At 39.1% G+C, this 17,527-nt stretch overlaps 3 protein-coding genes across 3 annotated transcripts; all 3 read right to left on the reverse strand.

Moving 5' to 3' along the window:
- Nucleotides 1–245: 245 nt before the first annotated feature.
- On the reverse strand, nt 246–4,786 carry LOC133737629 (uncharacterized). Its single transcript, XM_062165150.1, has 2 exons — nt 4,637–4,786; nt 246–2,071 (listed from the first exon to the last, which is right to left on the reverse strand). Exons 1-2 carry the CDS (start codon nt 4,784–4,786, stop codon nt 1,178–1,180), a joined length of 1,044 nt encoding a protein of 347 aa, XP_062021134.1. The 3' UTR covers nt 246–1,177.
- A 102-nt stretch (nt 4,787–4,888) lies between these two features.
- Nucleotides 4,889–8,956, reverse strand: LOC133741132 (uncharacterized). The gene has a single exon (XM_062169080.1). The coding sequence runs from the start codon at nt 7,409–7,411 to the stop codon at nt 6,596–6,598; it is 816 nt and encodes a 271-aa protein (XP_062025064.1). The 5' UTR covers nt 7,412–8,956; the 3' UTR covers nt 4,889–6,595.
- Nucleotides 8,957–9,074: 118 nt separating this feature from the next.
- LOC133737630 (uncharacterized) lies at nt 9,075–9,917 on the reverse strand. The gene has a single exon (XM_062165151.1). It carries the CDS (start codon nt 9,915–9,917, stop codon nt 9,075–9,077), a length of 843 nt encoding a protein of 280 aa, XP_062021135.1.
- Between the last annotated feature and the right edge of the window lie 7,610 nt (nt 9,918–17,527).

Genomic DNA, 17,527 nt, shown 5'->3' on the forward strand with positions numbered 1-17,527 from the left:
TCTTTCTTTATGTAGCGGTTTTACGAGAAGGTTTAGAGGCAATGTTCATTAATTAATTCATATTTTGCAGGTCCTTCAATTGATTGTTTAGGAAGGAGGAGGCAAGATCTGCAATGAATAAAATTTTGTGGCCGGTGAGTTAGCAAACGGGATGAATTGGACTGTTCCCTGAACCGATGAAAACCAGAACTATTCTGGCTATAATCAGATGGGTATGAGATCTGAGTCCACTATGTGAGTATAATTACTTAGTCCCATTGGTTTCTTAATTTTAGTCTGTATTTAGGGAAAACTTTCAATATACTGACAGATTTCACTTCCATTTAATTGTAGTGAAGACTTCTGTAGATGCTAGAGAGTTTTCATACTTAACTCCTGTGAGTGATTAACGTACTTAATATGGAAAATGATAAAAGGGTTTTACATACAATTCTTCATTGTCTGATGTTACTCATTAAGTTTTACGAGAAAAGATAGAGGTTTAAGTCAGTGATCCTTCCGGCATTAATATGCTCAGAACCTAACATGTAGTGTTTATGCCCCGATTGGATAAAACCAGTTTGTCGAACATTATCTTGACCAAAAGTAATTATGAACATATTAATCAGCATAAATAACGTTCTCAACAGATCAACCTAGATAACATATGTTTGCCTTCCTATAACAGTAAGGCAGCCGGCATAGGTTTACTGCTTAAAGCGTTCGAGAATCAAGCCCTCCTCTGAACATCACTAATTTTTGTTGATTATTGCTTATATCCCTTGAAACAATTGGAATCTTCCAGCCTTGACATGTTATATAATTTGAACTAATCCCATGTAACCTCAATTATGATCTCAAAATTGCTGAATTTACCTCTCAGCATTGTACATTTGGAAGTTGCAGTTAAACCTTTTCATCTTGTGATTGGATAGTACAGAATTCTTTTTTTGTTTTCTCAGTTAATTTCCTGGATTGATAGGATGACTATTGCAATATTTATATGGCTAATGGTTGAATCTTAGTACAGTATTCATTAACCATTGGGGATCATAAAAATGAAGGCTTTTGAACTAAGAATCACGAGTTCTGGCAATTTAACCAAAAGAGTTTCACTATGTATATTAATCTGATATCAGAGGAGGTATACATGTATGTATGGTTTTTCTATGTACAAAATTGGTCAAAATGCTAATATCTAGTGGCTTAAGATGTTGAGAAGGGAGACTCTTGTTTTGATCAATTGCCTAAATAGGCAGTCGAGTCCTTCTTCTTGGTCTTGAATGCATGAGTTCAGATTGTTAAGTTGGTTGTGTGCATCGTCTAAACTCTTGTGTGACTTCAATGCAGCATCCACTAGTGCAAATTCGTTTACTTTCATTTCTTCCTTGCAAGCTATTCTTTTTGACTGCACCATCTTGGAAACCAAAGACCAGCTGCTAGGCTTTGACTTTGGCCCAGAGATGAAGGACAACACTGATTCCAACACTGTGAGAGTGACTACTTCAACATCTCTCAGCTTGCTAAAAATGGAGATAGTCTCTTGGTCGTTGTTGAGCGAAGAGAAAGTGGATCTGTTTGCCTTCAGATTCCCCAAAGCCTTTTGGATTGCCTTTTTCACTGTCTTCCTCAAGGTTAAGTATTTTCTAACCTCACTTGTGACCACTCCAGATTGGTCTTTACGCCTTCTTCGAATGATTGATTGAAGTTCTTGTATGCACTCCTTGGTTTGCAACATGGCATCCTTGGCAGTACTACAAACATCCAACATCCTGAGAGAGCCATCTAATATCTCATCAGCCCATTTCTGATGTTTCTCTTTTGCCAAGGATTGTTGGGTGAGTGGCAATTGAAGCAACCTATCAACACAATCATGTAAGTCTTGAAGACCACTTAGTCTGTGGCTTATAGATGATGTGGAAGTTGTTGGGCCATCCCTCCTTAATTGGAGGAAGAAGAACGTGGGAGGCAAAGAAAGAAAGCAAGATAAAGAAAGTGGAAGACAAAAGGGAAAAGCATGCTGCAGGAAACATGGAAGGTGAAAGCAAAAAGAGAAAAGGTGAAAGTGAAAGGAAATGAATAGTGACTGTTCCTTTCACACCTCTTTTTTGTTTATAAAGAGCTGGAGAGAAAGAGAAGGAACGGCAGAAGTTCACAAAATCCTCTTATCGGCCAGCTTGTGTAGAGAGAGTAAAGGCAGTGAGTCCAAACTGCAGATAGAGAGAAAAACATCTTCATCCAAGTAGAGAGTGAAGAGTGTTTTACTACATGTTGAGAGTGTAGTTGTTGTTAGGTAGAAAAACAAGTGTGAGAGAGAGTTTCCTTCAAGTAGTGTTCTTGAAGTTGTGTATCTCTTGTACCCACATTATCATAGTGGAAGTTCTTGTTGTTGCTACCCCGTGGACGTAGGCATTTTGCTGAACCACGTTATACCTGGTGTTCACTTTCCTTTTACTCGTTTTATTTCTTTGCATATTATCCTTTTGTGGTTGGAGTTGTTATTTCCATTCTATTAATTTCCCAACAAGTGGTATCAGAGCCGATGGTTTGGCTGGGATAAGTCATGCATCCATGGTGTAGTCAGGCAAATGGTCAAGGTGGCAGCCCGAAGGTGCAATAGGTGGAGTCAGCTCAGAAAAGTTCTTAGCAAGAAGAGCGGGTCGGAGACTCAAAGAAATCCTCATCGATGGTGTATCGATAGGTGGAGTGATTCGTGAGCTAAGGGGAGCAAGGTGGACTCGGGAAAATCCTATTCAAAAGTGGAGCTGCAAGGGATCATAATATGACTCAAGGGGATGATGGCTGGTGAGGTTGTTTGTCATGGCAAGTTCTAGCACCTCATCATTCAAGGTGGAGTCAGTTAAATGGTTAAGCTGTTAACTCAAAAGTGCATTAGGTGGAGCCAACTCGAGGAAAATTCCTAGCAACGTGGAGCGGGTCAAAAACTCAAGAAAGTCCTAATCAAAATGAAGTTGATAGGTGGAGTGACTCGGAGGCTAGGTGGTGCGAGCCGGACTCAGAGAAAAAAATCCTAAGGTGGAGTTGCAAGAGACCAAGATATGACTCAAGGGAATGATGGTTGGTGAGAATGTATATCTCACTAAAGTGGTTCGTGGTGTCAGCGATCGTGCTTGTTCGTCGTTCGTGGTTTTCGTTCGCCGAAGGTTTGCATGTTGATCGTGATTGCTCATCATGACTTCAGGTATTGCCTCATAGTTTGAGGTGGAGTAGTTTGATGGAAAGGGAAATTTCACTCTATGGCAAAGGAGAGTGAAAGACATCCTAGTTCAACAGGGCTTAGTAAAGTGTTGAAGAGGAAGGATGTGAAACCGGAGAAGACAACGGAAAATGCAAGGAAAACTGTCGGGGATTTAGTGATCATAGCAGGTCTAAATCCATAGGCAGGGATGCTACAAGCGTCGTGGCTAGGGTCATATGAAGCGAAAGGCTTGGATGACATTGCTGTAGCAGAAACCGATTTTCATATGGAGATGCTCTCACAATCTCCATAGGTGACACATGTTCTTTGACTGGATATTAGATTTGGGATTGGCGTACTTTGGGTGGTGTGACGATGTCCCAAAGTTACAGAGAAATTTAATATCCTTGAGCCAGTTAGACTCCAAAGGCTGCAGAGTTTCGTCAGCAGGAGGAGTTATGAAAATCACACATGGCGGTACGGTCCTTATACAGGGAGAACAGTGTGGTAGGTATCATCTGGTATGTTAGACCTTGATGGATAATGGGAAACAGGAGTGCGCATAGGCGAGTCTCGTTTGCGGGTACAGCAGAGACGTTGTTGACAAGTTTCCGAGTTCAGATGATGGTGAGAAGGTAAATCCTGCTAGGGAAGAGGTCGAGTCGAGGTTCCTCTTCAGAGTCAACAGGTGATCGTTGTCTCGGGGTAGTTACACATGGTATTGGCCGATTGAATCAGGGTGAGCTAGGACCAAATGCAATTGACTCTGATTATGTGTAATTGTGCAACTAGAAGGCCAATGGAATGCTTGTGGGTATAACAAGCAGTGTCTCAGATTGAGATGACTTCAAAGATTGAAGTAGTGTTGCAGAGCTCTCCATTTAAGTCGGGAGGGGGAGATTGTTGGGCCATCCCTCCTTAATTGGAGGAAGAAGAACGTGGGAGGCAAAGAAAGAAAGCAAGATAAAGAAAGTGGAAGACAAAAGGGAAAAGCATGCTGCACGAAACATGGAAGGTGAAAGCAAAAAGAGAAAAGGTGAAAGTGAAAGGAAATGAATAGTGACTGTTCCTTTCACACCTCTTTTTTGTTTATAAAGAGCTGGAGAGAAAGAGAAGGAACGGCAGAAGTTCACAAAATCCTCTTATCGGCCAGCTTGTGTAGAGAGAGTAAAGGCAGTGAGTCCAAACTGCAGATAGAGAGAAAAACATCTTCATCCAAGTAGAGAGTGAAGAGTGTTTTACTACATGTTGAGAGTGTAGTTGTTGTTAGGTAGAAAAACAAGTGTGAGAGAGAGTTTCCTTCAAGTAGTGTTCTTGAAGTTGTGTATCTCTTGTACCCACATTATCATAGTGGAAGTTCTTGTTGTTGCTACCCCGTGGACGTAGGCATTTTGCTGAACCACGTTATATCTGGTGTTCACTTTCCTTTTACTCGTTTTATTTCTTTGCATATTATCCTTTTGTGGTTGGAGTTGTTATTTCCATTCTATTAATTTTCCCAACAGAAGTTGTTTCAGAAGACCTCAATCTGGACAAATATTCATCAACTTCTTGATTGACTGGGTGTGGCCTAGAGGGGAAGCTGTTAGATCGAGTGTGGTAAGCCATTTCTTCTTTGTGATTTAGGAGATGATAGAAGACCTTGTAGTTGATGTTAATTGAAACTGATGAGTTATTTCCTTATGCATCTGCTTAATATGTAGTGTTGGTTGAGAACGGGGACAAGGAATCTCATCCACCTCAATCAGGGAGAAGTAACATGATTCTGATTTCAATTTTAATGTTCCCTACGCAATGTTTATGTAATGTCTCCTTATGCACCAGCATACCAACTCATGAACTGATTCATTTTGCATTGAAAATATTTTATTGTGCTATTTTAATTTAACAAGCATTCAATCATAATTTTCGTATCGGACAACGATTGCAGGAGTGATTGGTATGCAAGGAGTGGGCAAGATCTGCAATTTTCTGACCATGCATTGTGTTTTCATCGTGCAAAAAAAATGGTCAGTGGCACAAGATGAGTCAGCCTGTTCCCCAAACAGGAAGAAAACCAGCAAAAATATCATTATAATTAGAAGTGTAGAGAGATCTGAGTCTGCCATGTGATTGTCATTAATCAAATTCATATTCGATCTGCTTTCTACTATTTCCCTGGAGATAATTAGAAAACTGACAGGTTTGACGTACATGAATGTAAACTTGGAAATGAGGTGTGTTATTGAGGGTATGCTGTAAGAGTGAGCGTGGCGCTTGGATTTTACAGCAGTCATTTATTTTCTACCCATAGAAGAGAAGGTATTCAGTTGAATGTAAATAGAGAATCTCTCAACCCTCTCAGAATATGGTAAGTGTAAAATCATATCACTGATTTTTAATGTAATGTGCCTCTTGATCCCTGCCATACCTATTATTTTCTACACAATCCTCAGTATTGCTGAGTATTTTAAGTTCTTAACCTGGGATAATGCTGCATTTTTTTCTGAACAAGGTGATAAATTACGCAAGGCACGAGTGGGTTGATACATTTTTGTTCATTTCCAAGAAAAAGGCAAGATCTGTTCTTAAGTGTGTGTGTGTGTGTGTGTGTGTATATATATATATTTTTTTTTCCTTCTGTAGTTTTCCTGCAAACAGCAATAAAGAAATGTATTGTCAATGGAATGTGACACATTTACACGTGTAAACACCTATATTTTGTATGCTAATTGCTTTCCTAATCCTAGATATTAGATCTACAAACAGGGCAGAGATAAAGCCACCTATCAAGCATTTGCTAATAATTGACATTAAGATATTAGCATCAAAATGCTTCATTATGAAGTTGCTGCTACCTATCGACCTAACATGTATTCGGCATCTAATTACTCCAATGCAGTGTTTTGAGCCTATAACCTCCTTATGATTACTGCCTAAAGCGTGTGAGAATCAATTAAGTCCTTGGAATGCCAATAATTATTGATTTTTGATTATCTCCTTGAGACAATTGGAATCTTGACAACCTTGAGATTTGATATAATTTGAACAAATCCCATGTGACCTCAATCATGATTTCAACAATTGCTCTGAATTTACCTCTTAGCATTGTTCATTAAGGAAGTTACAGTTCATTTTTTATTCATCTTTTAATGTACAGAAAGGACATTATTTTTCTTCATTAATATTGTAGATGAGCTAACATGATAATTGGAATATTGAATCATTGAACTTTAGTTACGTAGTTTCAGTACTTGCTGGAGTTTTTGATCTGATGATCAGTATGCAAGGGGATTCAGAAATTAATGCTTTTGAACTAAGATGAACAAGTAGTGGCTATTCAAGTAGAAAAGAGTATATCATTGAGTTATCAATTTGATATTGGAAGATGTATATATGTGTGTTCTTCATGTACAAAATCAATCTAAATCCTTTTATCTAGTGGTTGAGGATGTTGAGAAGGGAGACTCTAGTCTTGATCAATTGCCTAAATAGGCTCTCGAGTCCTTGTTCTTGATCTTGAATGCATGACTCCAGATTGTTAAGCTGGTTCTGTACACTGTCTGCACTCTTGAGTGACTTCAATGCAGCATCCACCTCTGCGAATTCATTTATTTCTGCTTCTTCCTCACAAGCTACTCTTTTTGACTGCATCATCTTTGATACCAATGACCAGCTGCTTGATGCCTTTGGCCCCAAGATGAAGGACAACAGTGATTCAAACACTGTAAGAGTAATTGCTTCTACATTTCTTAACATGTTAACAATGGAAATAGATTCAGTCTCCTTGTTGAGTGAAGAGAAAGAGGATCTGGTATTGACCATAGCCTTTTGGATTGTCTTTTTCACCATCTTCCTGGAGACCAAGTATCTCCTAACCTCACTTGTAAGTACTCCAGATTCGCATCCTCGTCTTCTTATGATAGATTGAAGATCCTGTAAGCATTCCTTGGTTTGCTGCAGGGCTTCCTTGGCAATGCTACAAACATCCAAGAGTCTGAGGGAACCATCTAATAGCTCATTAGTGCATTTCTGATGTTTCTCTTGTGCTAAAGCCTGTTGATTGAGGGGCAACTGAAGCAGCCTTTCAACACAATCATGCAAGTTTTCTAGACCACTTAGTTTGTGGCTTATTGATGATGAAGATGTTGAGGTGGCTGCAGAAGACCTCAATCTGCACAATTGTTCATTAGCTTCTTCAATGATAGGGTGTGGCCTAGAGGGGAAGCTGTTAGAGCGAGTGTGGGAAGCCATTTCTTCTTTGTGATTTATGAAAAAGGATGGAAGAGCTTGTAGATGTTGTTTTGTTTACAACTTAGATTGATGAGTTGCTTTCTATTTGTAGCTGCTTAATATATAGGGTTGGGAGGGGGAACATGGAATCTCATCCACCCCAATCACTAGTGAGAGGTAACATGATTTCGATTTGGATCTAAATGTTCACCAAGAAATGTTTTTGCAGTGTCTCTTCCTACACCAGCATGCCAACTCATCACCTGATACATTTTGTATATAAAATCTCAAATTAATTCACTGATAATCAATTTATTGGACAGCGATTGCACGAGTGACATTTTGAATGCCTGTGTTTGCTTGCATATGGTGATGCGAAAACCATGCATCTTATGTATATGCAATTAGTTAATTAGTCTTATTTAGCCTGTTGTCCCTAATAGAAAACCAGAACAGTTATCATTGTAATTAAATGAAGCAGAGTCTTATCTACCTGTCACGCATAATGGGGTTTCTGATCTGAGTCTGCCATGTGATATTATCAGTTTATCTGTGTTTAATTTAATATCCTGGATATAAATGGTAATTGGCTTGAGGACAATAAGCGATTTGAGTTTCTGACAACCCTTTTTCTTTTTCTTTTCTTTCTTTCAGAGAAGAGGAGACATTTTCAGTTGAATGTAAAGTCCAGTCTAGTGCTATGGAGTACTACAGGGGGAACAGAGAAAATATCCCAACCCTTTTCAATACAAGAAGGTGGTAACTGGTAAGATGGTTCACACTTGGCCAAATGTTATCTGATATGTTTATGAACTGTTCCCCCATCTGTGGCATTAGTATAGTAGTATTTGAACAGAGAAGGCACGAGTCACGAGTGGATTGACACATTTTGCTCATTTCCAAGAAAAAGGCAATATCTGTTAATTTCTTTCCCATGTGTATTTAATCAATTTTTTTTTTTCTGTTCTATATTCTGTGCTATTTGTCTTCGAAATCCTACAAGGCAAAAATGAAGCCACCTCTCTAGTCCCGTAAAACCAGAATAAAAAATGCTTATGATGAGTTCAATCCAATATCTCATTTTGATTCTTTCAGAAATTGTCCCTCGAACAGAAAACGGCCGCTATATAATCATTTACAGCTTAATGTATGTGTTAATCCTGGTTTTCTTTGAATACCATTAGTTGTTGATTATTGATTATTATCTTCCATGAGACATTTGGAATCTTAGCAGTTTGCCAATTGCTATAAGTTGTTAGCAAAATTCCATTTAGAGCCTTAAAATCTCCTATAATTTACCTTTCAGAATCTCCATTGATATTGTAAAATTTACGTTTTAGAGGTCCTTCATTGAGTAGCTGCTTTTTGACTGTTCCTTGTGACAATAACAGTTTCATTCATTTTCATCTTATAATTGGACCATAAAGAGATTATTTACTTCATTTATTTTTATACTGAGTTCAAGACTAGCATGAATTCTGATCAGTAACTCAGTATGAAACTACAAATTAACCATCAGCTGGCCGGGCACCAAACTGAATTCCTCGTAACTAATCAAAAAGAGTTGTGGAAATTTAAACGAAAGAGTATGTCATTTGGTGTATATCAATTTGATATATGAAGATCTACACATGTATATATGTTTTTCAATTTTCATATACAAAATCGATCAAAAAGCTAGTATCTAGTGGTTGAGGATGTTGAGTAGGGAGACTCTTGTTTTTATCAATTGCCTAAATAGGCACTCGAGTCCTTCTTCTTGGTCTTGGATGCATGACTCCAGATTGTTAAGCTGGTTTTGTGCATTGTCTAAACTCTTGTGTGACTTCAATGCAGCATCCACCTCTGCAAATTGGTTTACTTCTGTTTCTTCCTCACAAGCTAGTGAAGCTACTCTTTTTGACTGCAACATCTTGGATATAAATGACCAGCTGCTTGATACCTTTGGCCCAGAGATGAAGGACAATATTGGTTCAAACATTGTTCGAGTGACTGCTTCAACTTCTCTCAGCTTGCTAATAATGGCGATTGTCTCTTGGTCCTTGTTGAGGGAAGAGAAATTGGATTTGTTTTCCATTTCCTTCAAATTCCCCATAGTCTTGTGGAGCGACTTTTTCACCATCTTCCTGGAGGTTAAGTATTTCCTAACTTCACTTGCGAGTACATCAGATTCTCCTCCTCCTCTTCTTCGGACGATTGACTGAAGGTTCTGAATGCATTCCTTGGTTAGCAACAAGGCATCTTTGGCAGTGCTGCAAATATCCAAGAGCCTGAGAGAGCCATCTAATAGTTCATTAGCCCATTTTTCATGCTTCTCTTGGGCTAAGGCTTGTTGGGTGAGTGGCAATTGAAGCAATATATCAACACAATCATGCAAGTCTTGCAGACAATTTAGTTGGTGGCTTATTGATGATGATGATGTGGAGCTGGCTTCGAAAGACGTCAATCTGCACAATTGTTCATCAACTTCTTGAATGAGAGGGTGTGACCTGGAGGGGAAGCTGTTAGAGCGAGTGTGGTAAGCCATTTCTTTTTTGTGATTTGTGAGATGATAGAAGACTTTTTAGTTGATGTACAATTGAAACTGATGAGTTCTTTCCTCATGCATCTACTTCATATATATTGCAGGTTTAGGAGGGGGACAAGGAATCTCATCCACTTCAATCAATATTTCTATTTGGATCTTTATGTTCTGCAGGCAATGTTCACGCAATGTCTCTTGCTAACCGGCATACCATCTCATGAATTGATTCATTTTGCATTTAAAATGTGAGAGTATGAACGAACATACGTGGAGAGTGGTTGGACAACGATTGCACGAGTGACATTAACCCTGTGTCTACTAATACATGGAGCGGCAAATACCATGCAACTTGACCACCCTTGCTACATGTTTAAGTCTTATAATACTTGATTAGGCTGATTAATACATTTTTTATTCATCTTGTGCTTTTCGGGTCCTTGATGCAATTGTTGCACAAGGAGGCAAGATCATCAGTCTGCATTAATCTGTGTGCTTGCATTGTGTATTCCAAAAATGGTCAGCAGTTAGATGAATTGGCTTGTTTCCCCAACAGAAAGAGAACCAGAACAATCTCGATTATATTTAGATTCAATATGGTTAGATCTGAGCCTGCCATCTAATTGTCACTAATTAGTTTGAGCTAGTACAGTATTCTATATATAGTAGTCTTTTTTTCTATCCAGAGCAGAGAAGACTTTTCATTTAAATGTACAATTCAGTCTAATGATGTACCTTTCTTCTGTGGCTTGCAGGCATCTGCAATATACATGGAAGACTATGAGGGGAACAAAGAGAATCTCTCAACCCTTTCTTACAAGAAGAAATTGGTAAGAGGCTCTCATTTGGCTCAACGTTATCTGAGTGTATGTCTATGCATTGTCTCCCCATGACTGACATATCAACTCTTACCTATTATTTTCACATATATAGAAAATGGTTTACCTTCTTAACCTTAAGATAATGCTCATTAATTTGATAAACTAAGCGATGCACGTGTGGGATTGACGCCTTATTTGCTCATTAGTTTCTTGGAAGAGGTAATAAATATTCCTTTTGGTCTATATATAGTGTCTTTCCCATGCGTATCTGTATAGGTTTTGTTCTCTTCTGAATCTTGCATCAGCAATAGCATTCTTCCTTGCAATTGCTTGTGTAATTGACATGTTAGTTTGCAATCAATGGAGAGATGAAGCTACCTATTAAGCTTGAAATCTAGTTACTTTAAGTTACTACTTACATCCAGATGGTGCATCCATCTGACTAATTGACGTATTAATTAAGCTTGTCATCTAGCTACTTTAAGACCTTAAGTTACTAATAATTACAATGCGATGGTGAAATCACTGCGATGGTGCATCCCTCTTCCTTGGCTCTTCTGCCATATATATGTCAAGGAGGTTCAGTCAAGAAAGAAACTGCAGTCTTAAGGGTACATAGGAATTTTTAAATTAAATTTCTTAATTATTATGATTATTAAACTACTACAGAGAATCAGAGAGCTGCGACTCATCGAGAATTTCGACTTGTGAGTAAAGCTAGAATGAGTCAAGAAAAATGGAAGCCTCACTTTTAAGAGTGTTGAAGAATATTGACTTTAGTGTGTGCCTTGTCAAACTAGATATACTTTCTATAATTGTAATAGGAGAAAATGTTCTAGATTCCTAGATCAAGTTTGTATAGGAATCCTTGTACCTCAAGGTTATGAACTTCGTAATCCCTATATATAGGGCTCCTATTATCAATGAAAGAACACACAATTCTCTCTACAATCTCTCTTGAATCTCTTATTCTAAAACAAAGAGCATATTCATTAGGGCTGGGCACGGGCCGGTTACTGAGTGATACCGAGCCCGATCCCGAAAATATATTTCGGTACTGGTCGGGACGGGATTTTGATTTTCCAGAGTTGGTACCGATGGTACCGAAACCGAACAGGTTCGGTACAGGCCCGGGTCGGGTTCGGTACTTAAGCTTTTTTTTTTTTTTTTAATGAAAAAAATGATCATGCTCTCGAGCGAGCATCTGGAAGGCAGTCTGGGTTGGCTCTAGCCATGAATTACAGCCAACTAAACAAAAACAAAGCAAGCAAACACCGATTTAGAAAGGCATAGACTATCGAAATCCATATACAACTCAAATATCAATTTTTACAAACCCCGATCTCAACTTTTACAAACCTGGATCTCAAGAAAAGAAAAAATTAAAATTACCCTGCATAATTCCAGATACAATTTCTTTCATAGAACATACACAAATTGACAAAACCCAAATCTTAAAAAAGATAATTAAAATCGATGGGAACAGATCTGGAAGGCGTTCCTTGTGGGTGGTGTTACGATTGTGGTACCACCGAGGTTGACCGAAGATGGCGGTGGGCCGAGGATGCCGGAGTGCAGTGGTGTGGTGGTGATGTCTTTGAAAAAGAGAAGTTGAATAAACTCATAAAGGGTGAGGAAAGAAAGGCTGAATAAAGGGTGAGGGAGAGAGAGCCACAGAGAGGTGAAGACGGAGGGGGGGGAGAGGGAGAACAAAGAAAAGAAACCGAGAGGAATAAAGGATAAAAGGGTAAGGGAGGAAGAGCCACAGAGAGGTGGGACTCTCTAAGATAGAAAAGAAAGTGGGTGGGTTGTGGGACGTGGAAGGGGCACATTCGTGAGAAATATAATATATATTATAGATAGGAAAAAATATCGTTTTAGTCACTCAACTTTCGCTTGATTGACACTTTGGTCACTCATGTTTATAAAATCTCACTTTAGTCACTCAAATTTAACTCCGACTATCACTTTAGTCCGCCAGTGAATTTTTTCGATAAAAAAAGTCACATGACACCTAACATGCCATTTTTTAAGGGTTATTTTTGTCCTATAATTTCAAAAAATTTCAACCTATATTCAAACCAAAGGTCTCACATCTCTTCAACATCTTAAAATAACCCTTGAAAAATGGCATGAGAGGCGTCATGTGACTTTTTTTATTGGAAAAATTCACCGGTGGACTAAAGTGATAGTCGGAGTTATTTTGAGTGACTAAAGTGAGATTTTATAAACATGAGTGACCAAAGTGTCAATCAAGCGAAAGTTGAGTGACTAAAACTATGTTTTTTCCTTATAGATATTATATATATATTTATATAAATCGGTACGGGCCGGGCCCAAAACATGACTTAAAAATGAGAACCGAGGCTCGTCCCGTTTATTTGGTATGGTACGGGCCGGGCCCAACAGTAATTTTTATATTTTCAGTACCGGCCCGTTTTAGTTGTTTTTGGTACGGGCTCGGGTCGGGTTCGGTACTTCGGTTTTATATGCTTGCTCTTTGGTACCCGCATTTTCTGTCATTTTTTTCCCAAAATTTGCACACATGTTAATCCGTGCATGAAATGCTTGCTCTTTATTTTTCTTTGTTCTAACTTGTTAGTGCTTTCACTTGTTTGAGAGCTACATGTCGTATCACTCGTATGAATGTCTTTATTGCATGTGCAGTACACCACTTGTTCTAAAGATTTGGAAAAGTCAGTTACGCTGCCCATGCATATTTTGGCTTTCTATATATTCATCACGCTTATCGTATTTTCGTTGCATTTTTCATTGCTATTAGATTACTATTACCTACTTATCATCGGACAATGACTACAAAATAACAACACGATCTTTAGTTGAATTAAGAAACACAGGATTCCAAGCACTGACTAACAATTGTGATACCGGAGGTAACTAGAAATAATCATGATTAAGTTTTACAATGCCGCTGTAGCTGAATCATAATAAATACACTAATCCTTCAATTTTCAGGTCATCATTAGAATTACTCAAAGATGAAAACATAATCTGTTTTAGGATATTGAAAGTAGAGAGAGAATTGGCCGGGAGAATAGTTGTGTGTATTCATTGATAATAGGAGCCATATATATAGAGATTACAAAGTATATAATCTTGGAGTACAAGGATTCCTATTCTAACTCGGAGTAGGAAATCTCTCCTATTACAACTATAGAATTAATCCTAATTTGACAAGGCACACTAAATGTCAACATTCTTCAACACTCCCTCTTGTACGTTCCGCTCAAACTTGGTGATGACTCTTTGATCGTTGTCTCGTTAAAAACTTTGCTCGAGTAATAAAAACCATGTGGGACAAAAACAACGTCCTTCACTCTTCGAGATCGAACATGTAGACATCATACCTCCCCTGATGTCAACATCTCCCCCTGATTACTACAATTATGGGAGTTTGGATAACTTTCTCAATCCGATGCTCCTCACATGTTTCTTGAAGGTGGATTTAGGTAATGACTTAGTGAATAAGTCCGCTACATTATCCTCTGATCGGATTTGATTCGCTTCAATCTTTAGAAGTGATTGTTATTGCTGATTGTAAATGAACTTAGGCGATATATGCTTGGTGTTATCACCCTTGATGAAACCTAACTTCATTTGTTCAATACAAGCTGCATTATCCTCATAAATGCACGTAGGTTATTCATCCGTGGTAGACTTCAAACCACAAGTTCCTCGAATATGTCTAATTACAGACCTTAGCCATATGCATTCACACACAGCTTCATGTAGAGTAATAATCTCAACATGATTCGAGGAAGTAGCAACAAGGGTCTATTTTGTAGTGCTTCCCATGGTAAAGACATAACCTGTTTGGGAGTGACCTTTGCAAGGGTCAGAGAAATACCCTGCATCAGCAAAACCCATCAAAACATCACCATCGTTTTCATGTAAGGGAGGTGGGTGAGGCCGGCCACCCTTGGTGGCGGTGGCAGTGCCAACGGCGGCGACATGGTAGCCACGGTGGTGTAGACGGCGGCGCTTTGCCGTATGGGGTCCGATCCCATAATTCTGTCATTCCTCTTCTCTCTGTAGGGATAAAACAAGCCCATATCTATCATACCCTTTAAGTATCGAAAGATTGTCTTTACACCAATTCAATGGCATCGCGTTGGCGCAGGGCTACATCTAGCCAACAAGTTTATAACAAATGAGGTGTTCAGTCTTGTATTGTGTTAAGTACAATAATGCGCCTATTGCACTTAGGTAAGACACTTCTGCCAATTAATACATCTTTGTCATCATCCCTGAGACGAAACATATCCCTCTTAAGGTCAAGACTACAGATGACCATGGGAGTGTATCTTGACTTTATCAAAATACCAAAGCATTCATTGACACGATATACAAGTCTAAATCTAGACAAAACTGTGTTCTCCCAAGGTCTTTCATCTCAAACTTGGATTTTAGGTGTTCAGCGGTTTCCCTTAACTCTCAAGGGTTCCAATTATGTTTATCAACATAAACCGCGGCAATTTCAAATCCGGAACTTGTCATGGAAATGCACGAGCATAGTTCATCATATCCCTTCCTAATCAAGTAGACGCTTTAGTGAGCATTTCAACCTCATTGCAAACGCACTCCGTGATCTAGACCCACTTGACTTGGGTAAATGAAGTTCACAAGAACCTTCATTATATTCCGTATCTAGATCCCCATAAACATAAGTAGTGACCACATTTGTAAGCTGCATGTTCAGTTATTACGAACTACCAAACTGACAAGGTAGTGGAGTGCATTGACTAGGGTAAATGAAGTTCACAAGAACCTTCATTATATTCCGTATCTAGATCCCCATAAAGATAAGTAGTGACCACATTTGTAAGCTGCATGTTCAGTTATTCGGAAACTAGCAAACTGACAAGGTAGTGGAGTGCAATGACATCCATTACGAGAGAATATGTCTTCTCGTAGTCAATTTCAGGGCGTTTTGTGAGAAACCTTACGCCATAAGGCCAGATTACCATCTCTTTTTCTCATCACACTATCTAACGAAAACCTATTAATGTCAACAGGTTTTATGTTAGGAGGTGTTGGCATCTCAGGCCCGAAATCCTTCCTCTTCGTTAGTGAATCCAATTTAACATGGATCACATCTTTCCATTTAGGCCAATTTTCTCTACGTTAGCATTCTTCAACGGAGCAAGGTTCGATGTCATTGGTCTTAATAATCTCACGTCCTCATGTATACTAGTGTAGTTTGCAGAGATCTCTATATTCACAGGAATTGGTTCTAACATTGAGGCGTCCCCCAACGATGTCTCTTGGACATAACCACAATCCAGAATATTCTCATGAGACGGATTTTGAGTATCAATGATCAATGGATCAAGTTGTGCCAAACTCGCTCTCTTCTTAGGGCAAGAATCAATCGAACCTATAGGTCTCCTACCCTCTCTAGCGGAACCCATGGCCTATGACGTCATTACGCCACCTTGTGGCATCACTATACCACCATCCATGGTGGTGGTGCCGTGCCCTTCTCTTCTGGGTGGCGTCATGTCCTCTTGTGGAGACATCAATCCTTGCAGGCATGTTTGCAGCAGGTATATGTGATCTCGTCATTTTTAGGGGATTGAGATGAGACATAGTGGGGACAGACCACGACAATTTCTGTCGTTCCTGTTGAACGTTGAAGTTCTAATCTCCCCCTAACGACGGGAAAACTGTCTCATCAAAGTGACAATCCGCAAATCTAGCGGAAAAGAGATCGCTTGTCAAGGGTTCTACATAGTGGACTTATAGTTGGAGATTTATATCCAACACAAATATCATATATATATATATATATATATATATATATATATATATATATATATATATATATATGCATTTGTTGCAATGACCCATTTTGATGCGCTGTGGCGACGCAATTGGCACATAAACCGTACACTCAAATATGCATAAGTATGACATATTAGACTCGCACCCAGTCACTAGCTGTAACGCAAATAATAGTTGAGTGGCTATGAGTCGTAGACGAATTAGCATAGCTGCATGTGATATTGCATAACCCCAAGCGAAAATATTGGTGCGTATTACCAATGTCCAGCCTGCCATCGTAGTCATTTAATTGTGGCTTTTCGGCGAGACCATTGGGGTGTATACATAGGAATATGATGCCTAATATCAATCCCCAATGATATGCAATAGTCGTTGAAAATTTTCGATGTTAACTCTCTAGCACTATCAAGTCGAATTGACTGAATGGGATGATCCGGGTAGTGAACCCATAGCCATATGATTTGGGCTAGGAGGTTATCATAAGCAGTATTACGAGTGGACGATAGCGCGACACGTGACCAGCATGTCCGCACATCAACCAACACCATAAAACATCTAAGCAGTCAGCAAGTTGGTTGAATCGATCCACAGAATCTCCTTGGATTCTATGTAAGAATGAAATTATTATTTCCTTAGTGTCCTTTGCATAGGATGGTCTCGATCCTAAAAAGCAGGCTTTACAGAACAAAAGATGGGCTTTAGAAGCAACCAATGAGGATTTTGGTTGAGCCATGAAGTCACAATTGACTTTAGAAGTAAAAAGAGGAGGTGAATTGGGGTTCTTGACGCCAAAGCCAAGTGATGGCCGTAGGAGGTAGGCGGCACCGTGAGGTGCAGGGGCGTGCCATGCTTCTCCTCAAATCAATTTTTTATTCTTACTTCTCTTCGTTCTGAAGAATGGATGTCCGTGTGAAGTCTTTAATAGACGGATCATCATGTCACGACCTGGGTGTCCCAAACGGTGATGCCAAAGCCTATATGTATTAGAAA

Source organism: Rosa rugosa, chromosome 3 (assembly GCF_958449725.1).
Source record: "Rosa rugosa chromosome 3, drRosRugo1.1, whole genome shotgun sequence".
NCBI lineage: Eukaryota > Viridiplantae > Streptophyta > Magnoliopsida > Rosales > Rosaceae > Rosa > Rosa rugosa.